Source organism: Carex rostrata, chromosome 4, assembly GCF_964058835.1.
Source record: "Carex rostrata chromosome 4, lpCarRost1.2, whole genome shotgun sequence".
NCBI lineage: Eukaryota > Viridiplantae > Streptophyta > Magnoliopsida > Poales > Cyperaceae > Carex > Carex rostrata.
Genome location: NC_135921.1, coordinates 9,683,719 through 9,694,996, shown reverse-complemented (window position 1 = coordinate 9,694,996; position 11,278 = coordinate 9,683,719). Strand labels below are relative to the sequence as shown.

General features: G+C 33.3%; 1 protein-coding gene across 3 annotated transcripts; it reads right to left on the bottom strand.

The window, feature by feature from the left end:
• Positions 1-2,574: 2,574 nt before the first annotated feature.
• Positions 2,575-11,278, bottom strand: LOC144553156 (cell number regulator 1-like). Of its 3 annotated transcripts, XM_078301256.1 has the most exons (5): positions 11,232-11,278; positions 10,935-11,160; positions 10,775-10,846; positions 9,884-10,093; positions 9,005-9,258 (listed from the first exon to the last, which is right to left on the bottom strand). In XM_078301256.1, exons 2-5 carry the CDS (start codon positions 11,095-11,097, stop codon positions 9,167-9,169), a joined length of 537 nt encoding a protein of 178 aa, XP_078157382.1. In that variant the 5' UTR covers positions 11,098-11,160; positions 11,232-11,278; the 3' UTR covers positions 9,005-9,166. The 3 variants fall into 3 exon arrangements, with proteins under 3 accessions (XP_078157383.1, XP_078157382.1, XP_078157381.1); XM_078301257.1 differs by lacking the exons at positions 9,005-9,258; positions 9,884-10,093; positions 10,775-10,846; positions 11,232-11,278 and adding exons at positions 2,575-2,674; positions 3,216-3,425; positions 3,710-3,781 and having other exon boundaries at positions 10,935-11,220; XM_078301255.1 differs by lacking the exon at positions 11,232-11,278 and having other exon boundaries at positions 10,935-11,215.

Here is an 11,278-nt window from a genome sequence, read left to right as displayed (position 1 = left end):
TCAATTGCTTGGTGCTTCGGTTTAGTCGCCCTTATGGGACCCCGTAGTCCCATGGGCTTTCTATTTGGGCCTTGAGGATATTTAATCAGATGTGGATTTTTAATATTTATTTTGTTGGATCTGTGATCAGTTATTCAGTGATGTGATACAATTTTTTTCAGAAGAAAATGTATGGTGGTTATGTTTAATTGTTTATAGCTAGTATTTTTGTCCACATCAGAGTGATGAGCTCACATTTGATGTTGTTACAGTGATGAGTGTTTTTAAATACGGTTTTGTTTATGCATATGGAATGCTATTACATACTGTTTATCGAGTTTTAATGTGAAAATACATATACAGTTAGAATATATATAAAATAAAACTAATTTATAATACAAGAATATTTTAGCCTATGCAAATTTTTTTTGGTTTTTTTTGGATTTGGGTGCAACTAATAAAAATTTGCATAGGACCATATGAACCGCATATGTATTTGTATGACGGCATATATATACAGCCACATATTTAAATTTGTATAAGAGAGATTGCATGGTATTTTTCATACAACAGCATACTACATACGCATATGCAGTTTATGCTATCACATTTAAAAATACTGATAGGTGGTTATTTGTAAATTTAATATGTTTATCTGGATCAACATATAATCATGATGACCCATCCGTTTATCAATTTACACCATCCATATTTAGTAGGAAAATTTATTTGTTTGCTTATCGGATAACAGTACGAGTAAGAAAAGGTTTCTGTTAGTTCATTGAATAAAAATTATTTCATACTCATTATTATATAGGAAAATTAATAAATACGAAATTATATATAACAATTTCTTATGTTATATTTAACAGTATCATTATGACGAGATTGATTCATAAATATTTCATATAATTTTATTTAATTATTCATTTAAACATAGTGGGACAAATTATATATTTTTATGATATTATATAAGTTAGGTTATTATACAAGACGAGGGCACCAATGCCCCCATTATTTCATTCTCCAATCGTACCCAAACATCTTTATCTTCAATTTCAAAGTTCAAACAGACGATTCGAACCGCTCAATATGATATCACGTTAAAATATGATTAGAGACCAAATTTTTTTTTACTATTTTTTAAGATAGGTACAAAAGAAAATTGTCAATATTTTAGGTCATTTTTTACCATCTTTTATAAATTATAAAAATATTTAAAAAAATCTAAAAATAGTAAAAATTGGTATTCTATAAGTTCATTGTATAATCAATTTAGTGAGCTGCTTAGATTGAAGTTTGAAGTTTGTACGATAGATTTTTGAGGCCGTAGCACGTACGGCTTTATGTTATCCGTAGCACCTAAAACTTACTCTTTCTTTTAAACTTCATCCATAGTTTACACGAAAGCAATTCCTTATTCGTTTGAGTTTTGTCATGACAATCAATAAAACACAAGGACAAATAATTCCTAACGTTGACATCTATTTACCCGAGCATTTTTTTTTCGCACAGTTAGTTATATGCCGCACTGTCAAGAGGCACATCACGACATACAACAAAAGTCATACTGAAACATAAAGAGAAAATTGATGCTCCAGAAGTGTATACCAAACATATAGTTTACCGGTAGGTCTTGAGTGAGAAATAAAGTATGAACCATATTAATTTAATATTTCTAATTTTATTATATGTTTTCAATTGTAGCAATTGAATATGAGTGAGTCTATGGTACTATGCATATCACGGATTGATCCGTAATACGAATCAATATTTTTGTTTTTAAAATCTTAACGATCGATCTGAACCGTTCAACATAATCCTCATGTGGATATGTATTTGCAGACTGAATTTTATATTTTTTTTTAGATTTTTTTTACTATTTTTTAAGATAGGTAGAAAGTAAAAAAAAATTGTAAAAAATATCAAATTTGGTTTGCAAGTACATATTCATATGAAAATCATGTTGAACGGTTCGAATCGACCGATAGAATTTTGAAAATGAAAATATTTTTCTGTATTACGAACCAAATCGTGTTATACATAGTACCATAGACTCACTCCTTGATTATTTATTTTTTCTTTGACATATACAAAGCGTATAACATAGCTACTATCTTGATATCTTAAATTTGCACTAAGTGATCTACCTCAGCAAAAGATTCTATTATAAGATAGATAAGGTCTTCTTTCTTCTCGTTATTTCTCATTAGACTTTATTATATTAATTGATTTTTTATGTATAATTTGAATTTAAAATCAATTTATTTTAATATCATTTATGGATATTGTTGAATAATTATTTTTTTCATTGATTTTTTTTTTATAAAAGTATGTTATTTTGTATAAATTTTTTTTTTCTTATTCTCTTATAATATATCTCCGTTGCAACACAAGAGCACGATACCAGTGTCATGTTATCATGCATCCACGCTCCCAATCTTTTGAATATAATCACAATTTTTAGTACGAATACAACTGTAAAACAGTACAAGTTATCAAATAACTTGTAAAGACGTCTATGGTTATATGGATTCAGCAACTAATACAGCAAAACAGTACAATTTATCAAATATCTTTACATATAGCCGTAATAAAAATATTCATCTTATCATACTGCCCGGCATCACCGGAGCTCCCATGACCAGATTGCTCTCGACGCCTTGTTTCTGCCTTTCTATGTTAGCCTCCCATCCTTCACACAATTCATCCAAATTTTCATCAAGAAATCACACAAAATAACTGAAAGTGATGGCTTCAATAAGATTGTAAGAAAAACAGCAAAGGGCAAATTATCAGAATAATTGAAACCAAGGGTGAATTTCATGTATACTCTACAAAAACCCCCCTCTATCATATTTACCATTCTATATTTAAAAAACTCACAAATTTGCTTATTTTTTTATTGTATATTTTATCAAAACTCATTTTAAATTTATAAAATATCTATTTTATCCTTTAGAAAAAAAAGTAACATGTTTACAAAAAATATCAGCCTTTTAATTGGTCAATTTCCGACGGCAAATAATTTTTCTACTTACACAAATTTATACCTAAATTTATTGTGTATGTGTCAAGAATTAAAAACAATTAAGAGTAAATGGTCTTTAACTATATATACTGTTCCAGTATAAACATACGATTTCAAATCCCATTTTGGTTTTGTCAGTGCCATCAGTTCTCTAATTCCAAATTGACATGGATGTAAAACAAAGAAATTAAGAGAAATAACTAACCGATGCTCATGTCGAATCCTCTGTTCTTAAGCTCGCGGTATTCCTGGCAAAGCGAGCATTGCTCGAAGAAGAAATGAACCAGGCAGTCAGATTGTGGTCCCCCGTTTAAAACATACTGGCTTCGCATCTTTGATCGGTAGAAGCATGAATAGAGGCAACTCAGACCCAACGAACTAGAAATCCCGTATATCATCCCGCTTAACACACAAGCTGGATTAGTAGTTTAAGGTAGTTTAAAATCCAAACTTGTCAGTATATTACATGACATGATTATTGTGCAAGTGTTTAAATTTATGTTGCATGACACCATTCCTTCCTTCGACTTTTAAAGTACAAGTATTTGAAGGCTTTAAATTTTATAACAAAGATTTTTTAGGTGACTGTGTAATTTTAACAAGCCTTCCTATTATGTCATGGACAAACTACCACTCTGTTTTTGTACTAGCTGAAAAAATAGAAAGAGGTATAAAAAAAATGGTATCAGATTTACATACATCGTGAACCTTTGTCGACAATTTCAGCAATCTGTCCGAATGTGATGCATGGGCATATACATGTGATTGCAACTTCAGAAGAAAGGAAGAGAAATCAGAAAAATAATCTAATTTTCATTTCATTCTATCAAAAATAAAGTTACTCGAAGAATAAAATGAGAAATTAGAATTAATAAAGTGATTTTCTTACAGTTGCCAGGATCATCCATGCATTGCCAAAGGCCGGTCGACCACTGCGACATGGTGTACGAGTTTTCTGGCGGTACCGGTGTAGGTACGCGGTTAAGCTCGTACTCTTGAGGTGGTGGTGCAGCCGTGCAGGATATATCAGAGCTCTTTTTCCAAGTGTTAATTAAGAAAAAAAAAAGAGTTGACAGACTCGCGCCTAAAAAAGGAAACAAATCTCACTTGTGGACAGGAAAATTCTGTCCATCTAAGTTTAGCCAATATCTAATTGACGTATAATATTCATCTTTCATCTAATTAATGAATTTGAACGGTGAGAAGCACTATGTCAGATAAAGTAATCTCAAATTCCATACCTAGTAGCTCTGCTGTCAATTATTACTTGAGAAGCGTTTCTCTATCTTCGTTTAAGAAATATGTAAACTCACAAGGGTGAAATGAATGAGAAATAATAAATTATTTTCTAGTATTAATTTCAACTCAGATTATTATGTTCAAAGAAAATTCATATTCAGAAAGACATCTCTGTACGAAAAACTAACAATTCAATTTATAATAATATTCAATTGAACAACAAAAATTATATAAATAAATTAGAACATTAAGAATTTTTCAAAATAAATAAATTGAGTCTAAATATTTTAAATAATAAAATATAATAATATTTAATTTATTAACTTTACAATTTCTAATATCGTAACACGACATATACCATCCAACTTGATGTGCATACGTCATTCAACAACCCATGTCACTTTTTTTTATAACAAGGATAGGTTGTACGTTAAATAAACAGTTGAAAGAAGTTTGAATATACCTATTTATTTTTTTCACAAATGTCGATTTATTGATAGCAACTTAGCAAGCAAGGCAAAGAAATGCAAGTAAAAATCAGTACCTTGCACATAGAAATTTGAAAGAATCAATGCACGTGCAAAGGTACGCATGTCCCCTCGCAATTCTCAAAAGAACTGCTTAGCTCGTCAACTAATAAGAGGGAATTCGTATCCTCTGCATTAGTGGATTGATTTTACCCCAGTCGGGTATACCCGCCCGTACCCGCCGCCCGGGGTACCCGTGCTCGAGCTCAGGTATGGGTCGGGTACTCGGGTACACGGGTACGGGCAAAAATCGGACCGGACCCGTTATTTTGGACCAATACCCGACCATACCCTACCTGAGTTTACCCGTACCTGACTAAATCCGTACCCGAGTACCCGTACCTGTATACCCGACCACTGTTCATCCCATTTCAAAATTCAAAAAATCTGATTTTTTTTTCCCCCCAAACCAACAAAAAAAAACCAGAAAAAAATAGAAAAAAACCAAAAAAAACCAACAAAAAAACAAAAACCAGAAAAAAAAAAAAAAAAACAAAAAAAACAAAAAAAAATACTCGTACCCGCCCTACCCGTACCCGTACCCGCCTTACCCGTCAAGGGTACACGGGTAAGGGTATAGGACGGGTAGGGTATGGGTTTTGAAAATTATACCCGCCATACCCGTACCCAAATACCCTTGTACCCGAGTATACCCGTACCCGAGACGTACCCGTACCCGAGACGGGTATACCCGAGGTACTCGTACCCGCCCGAGTTGCAAACCACTACTCTGCATTAACTAAAGAAGGAATCTTTTAAGTTAATGCATCTGAACAGTTCGATCAGTTTTAAGATTTGTGTAAATTAATTTCGCACTAATATTAAAACTCCCTTATGTCTTAGACGGGATCGGATGAACTCTGTTTACAATCGAACAGTCAATATGTATTAACTTAAAAGAGCATCTTTTGAGTTAATGCAGACGATGTGGACTGATCAATAAAAGGTACCTAAGTAGGTAACAATTGGTACCGATATCAATTCTCATTGAATTTCTTTTTTTTGTGACAATTCTCATTGGATCGTTTGGCCACAAGTAATAACTAATAAGAGGTAAGTAGGTAACAATTGGTACCGATATCAACTCTCATTGGACAATTATTTTTTTGTGGCAATTCTCATTGAAACTTTTACTAATAAGAGGTAAGTAAGAACTGGTACCGATATCAACTCTAATTGGACATTTTTTTGTGGCAATTCTCATTGGACCGTTTGGCCACGAGTCTAATAAGAGGTAAGTATGTAACAATTGGTATCGATATCAATTCTCATTGGACTTTTTTTTTGGCAATTCTCATTGCCCCGTTTGGCCACGAGTGACAACTAATTTTTGAAAGAGAAATATGGGAGTCACGCTCCCATATTCCATTTATCGACACCAGTGGTGTCATAAAAAGTTACAAGTAAAGTTTAAAGGAAAAATAAAGAAGTTTAAAAATAAATTACAAAACATGAAATTGAAAATGATTATTTATTTGTATAATTAGCCAACATCTAGAGAACCACAACAGATCAGGATATTGGCGCCCTGTCCTTGCTTCTTCTTTGGTGCTTTGCTATGCTTGCTCACTCATTTGACTACTGTGAAACCAATTTTGGAATTCATCCTTGACTGTTTTTGCCAGTATCATTGGCAGTTTCCTTTCTTCTGCGAAGATCTGTTTACATCTCTCTCCAAACAACAAAGCACAATGTTACTAGAAATTCCCTCTGCTTCTTATTTCCTTCCCCGATTATGACATTCTTATAATCCCCTCTTATGAACTTGTCATTCCATTGCATCTGCTGAACCAGTTGCATTGCTTGCTACCTAACTCAGTGTGTATACTAACAATTTGTAAAGAGATGTGTCACTATTTCTGCCTGGTTTTTGCACAGTATGCACCTATTAACCATGTTCCATTCTTTTTTCATCAAATTGTCTATGATAAGTATCTTGTTGTTTAACATTAACCAGATAAATACCATTACCCTTGTAGGTCCTTTAATCTTCTAGATTCTTGATTTTTTTGTCAGTACAGTGGGAGTTGACTGCATGGCATAATAAAATGATTTCACCGTGTATTGTCCCTCCCTTTTCCATTTCCACTTTGGCACATCCTAATATTCTTGCCACTAAAAACTCTGACTCTCTATCTGCACTATGAGTTTCTGGTGCTCATCTTGCACTATCTCTGACATGTCATGTACATTCAAATTCCGTACTTGTTGTTGTATTGCCTGCCTCACCGATACATCCTTCTGTGTGACATACTCATATAGGTTGGGGTAATTGTTTCTGAGTGCTGCATCCATCCAGATGTCATTCCAGACACTAATAGAATGCTCTTGACCCCAAGTCATATGTGATTGAGATTCTGAAAAAGTCCCCCATTTTTTTAGGCTTCTCCAAAAGGGCGTTGATGCTATGCTGCCCCATGATTTTATTGCCCTATTTATCAGATTTATTATCTGCATCCATGCCGACTGATGAGTAGAGATCCATCCCCACATGACTTTAGCCAGAAGTGCCTGATTAAAAGTGTGCAAGTTTCTTACCCCTAATCCTCCCATTTCTTTTGTGGTTATGACATTTTTCCAAGAGACCAGACTCATGTACTTTGCTTCCTGTTCCTTATGGCCATGCCATAGAAATTTCCTCTTTATCCTATCTTCTGTATAACCCATTTTGGCACTAAGAAAGTTTGCATCATGTAAACTACATGGCTGTCAATGTGGCATTTAGCAGTGTGACTTTTCCTCCAATAGATAACATGGATGGTTTCCATGTTGTTAGTTTGTTTGCAATTTTCTGTATTAGTGGCATGTACAGGAGTGACAACTAATAAGAGGTAAGTAGGTAACAACTTGTACGATATCAGGATTTTTTTTTTGTGGCAAATCTCATTGGACCGTTTGACCGCGAGTGAAATAGTAAAATTGAAATTAATCACATTTTAAAGGGCAGTATCTTTTAATATTTACCGATACTTTTATTGAAATAAAAATTATTTACAAGGAGTTAGATGAACTTCATTTATAGATCAACTTTTTATTTTCATAATTCCATTAAATTATTTTAATCTTCTAAATATACTTATATATATTTTTAATGGTCGTATTACTTTAATTTTCATCTTTTTCATGACTGGATCTCGCTTTTTTCGACCGCCGCGGCACTCAAATGATCGAATCAGCTCACTGCCACGCTCTGATCGAGATAGAAGTATCTATGCTCCGAGCTCCGATAATATTGTGCTCTTGACTCTGATCCCTCTCCTCTCCTTCATTCTTCTATTCACTCGAGAAGGTAGAGCCGAGAAAAAGAAAAGAATATAGTTGCATCGAAAGTGAAACCTATAAGAGATAGGACGGGCCGCGCTAGTTTTTTTTTGGAAGAGCCATTTTATGCGAATTCACATCCTCCCCATTACCTGATAAGAGAATATTTTACAATTAGTAAATCTGTACCGTTCTTTTTAATTTGGCACGAATCTCAAAGCCCAATAATATTCACCTCTAGGGTAGCCCGAATTCCATCTAAAATTTAATCTCAAACTGTAAAGTGTGGGTAATCCTCTACAATACCTGAGAGGATACAAATCTTTTTTTCTGCTGGGGTCTGCTTTCGTTTGAAAATTAATCTCTTATTTCAGTATTTCACTGTGACTTTTATATGACTGTGTCCGTGATGTCAGGCAGGCATGATTATTTAAATTGTAGAAATATAAAAAGCGTTAAATTATTGAATGTAATAAAGAAATAACTGTCATGATCTTATCGATTTTTTTATTATATTTTTAATACAACATGTTGCAAGAAAATTTTCAATTAAATGTAATATATCAAAATTATCATCGAGAAATACAAGAAATATGAAACCATGGAATAGAAATTTTGAATTATGTCTAATAGAAATATTAAAAGTCAAAGTTGACACCAATAAATTATTAGAAAATAAATTTATTGGTCTAGTAGATAAATACTATATATTTCAGTATATATATATTATGAAAAATTTATGTCATTCACTATTATAATTAAATAAATATTATGACCTTTAATATTTGATAATATTTTTATATTATTTTCATAAATATCTGATATAATTTGGATCCGTATCTGTATCTGTCTGATATTCGCTCCGTATCTGTATCCGAAAAATGAAAAAATAATATGAATATGATTTTAACAATATCCGCACCGTATCCGCTCTGTTTTCACCCCTCTATGGCCGTTCCCCAATCTCTTGAACAGAATTAATACAAATAATTATAAGAAAAGGACGTACATGGATCATAGATTCGGCAATTTATACAGTCAAACAGTATAAGTGATCAAATAATTATTGCATGGAATCACAGTAAACAGTAATTTGTTATTTAAATTTCATGCAATGAAACCAGCCTAATCATCTTATCATGCCACCGGGCATCGCCGGAGCTCCCATAACCGGATTGCTCATGACACCGCGTCTCTGCCTTTCTAAGTTAGCCTCCCATCCTTCACATAATTCATCCAATTTTTTATCAAAAAATAACACAAAATAACTACAAGTGATAACTTCAATAGGATCGTAAGATACAACCAATTACAAAATTACCGGGACGTTCAAGGCTAATAATAATTAAGTTATTAGAATACGTAAAATCAAGGGGGAATTTTCATGCATACCCCTCAAAAACTCCAAGACTATATATTTTACCCTCTAAATTTCATAATATCATATTTACCTGCTAAATTTTTTAAAACTCACAAATATATCAATTTTATTGTATTTTTTTTATTAAATTTATAAAGTACTCATTTTATTTTCTATTAAAAAAATAAAAATATTTAGCATGTTTATAAAAAACTATCAGTCTTTTAATTGATCCTATTTTAAGACAACAAATCTATTTCTCCTAAATATCACTCTATACACATCAGAAGTAAAGAAATGAAGGGTCAATGGTCTATAATCAAATTGTTCCAGTATATAAGTAAGAAGTGTAGAACCAAGTTTCTTGTAGGTTTCACATAACATATGATTTCATATCCCATTCTGGTTTCGTCAGTACCATAGTTTTTTCTATTTCCAAATTGACATGGATATTGCAAAACCGAGAAATTAAGAGAAATAACTAACCGATGCCCATATCGAATCCTTTGTTCTTAAGCTCACGGTATTCTTGGCAAAGAGCGCATTGCTCGCAGCAAAAATGAACCAAGCAGTCAGGGAGCGGCCCCTCATTCAAATCATACTGGCTTCGCATCTTTGATCGGTAGAAGCATGAATAGAGGCAACCGAGACCCATCGAACAAAAAATCCCGTATATCGCCCCGCTTAACACACAAGCTGAATTAGTAGTTCAAGGCAGCTTAAATTAAATCCAAACTTCACTATATTACATGACATGATTGTGCAAGTATTTAAATGCATGTAGCATGCTACCATTCCTTCGACTTAGTACAAGTATCCAAAGGCTTTAAATGTTACTTGAATTTAGTTACAAAGATCTGGGGTGTGTTTGGATGGTTCAAGAATGCCATTAATCTGAGAATAGCACTATACGTTTGGGTGACACAGGAATAGCGCTAAGTCAGAAATAGCTGCTATTCCTGGCGAGCTATTTTCAACACAACACGTTTGGATGAAAAAAAATGTTATTCTCAACAAAGGAATAGCTCGGGTTAACTGTTATTCCGCTATTCCTATGAAATGTTGGGTTAGCGGCTCTTCCGAACTCAGGAATAGCTGTTATTCCGAGCTATTCCTTGATTTATCCTACCGCACCCAATGTTTGAATGGAGCAATAATAGTAATAATTCACTATTCTTTATTTATCTTATATGAGTTAGCTCACTATCCTACTAACTCGATCAAAAATTGAGTTAGCTACTATTCTCAAATTTGGAATTAGATCTTGCTTTATTTCTTGTTTCATCCGAACGTACGGTTACTGTGTTTTTCAACAAGTTAAAGTCTATTTTTGAACTAGCTGAAAAAACAAAAAAGAGAAGTATCAGATTTACTTACGGCATGAACCTTTGTCAACAATTTCAGCAATCTGTCCGAATGTGATGCACGGGCATATACATGTGATAACAACTTCAGAAAAAAAAAGGAAGAGAAATTATAAGAAAAAAGAATCTAATTTCATTTCATTCTATACTGGAAGAATAAGTGATTTTCTTACAGTTGCCAGGATCATCCATGCAATGACAAAGGCCGGTCGACCACGGCGACAGGCCAGCTTGAGACGACTGTTGGTACATAGTGTATGAGTTTTCTGGTGGCACCGATGCAGGTACGCCTTTAAACTGGTACGCTTGAGGTGGTGGTGTTGGTGCTGGATACATCAGGCCTCTCTTTCCAAATGTTGAGAAACAAAGGAGCTGCTTGAGTCGTTCTCTGAATTTGTGCTACAATTAATAATATCATTAATTTTCGATTTCTGGGGAAAGTTTGAGTAATTTATTTATATTTATTGAACCTCGAGTCAAGCCAAGCATCGATGGATGTTTGTGTACTGCAAAGCTA

What these genes read in the sequence shown, in the direction of transcription:
- LOC144553156 (XM_078301256.1), bottom strand. Translation starts at nt 11,097, where the DNA reads ATGTATCCAGCACCAACACCACCACCTCAAGCGTACCAGTTTAAAGGC. An exon ending in CATGGATGATCCTGGCAACT is followed by an intron (nt 10,847 to 10,934) that starts GTAAGAAAATCA and finishes TTTTTTCTGAAG; the next exon opens with TTGTTATCACATGTATATGC. An exon ending in AGGATTCGATATGGGCATCG is followed by an intron (nt 9,259 to 9,883) that starts GTTAGTTATTTC and finishes AATTATGTGAAG; the next exon opens with GATGGGAGGCTAACTTAGAA.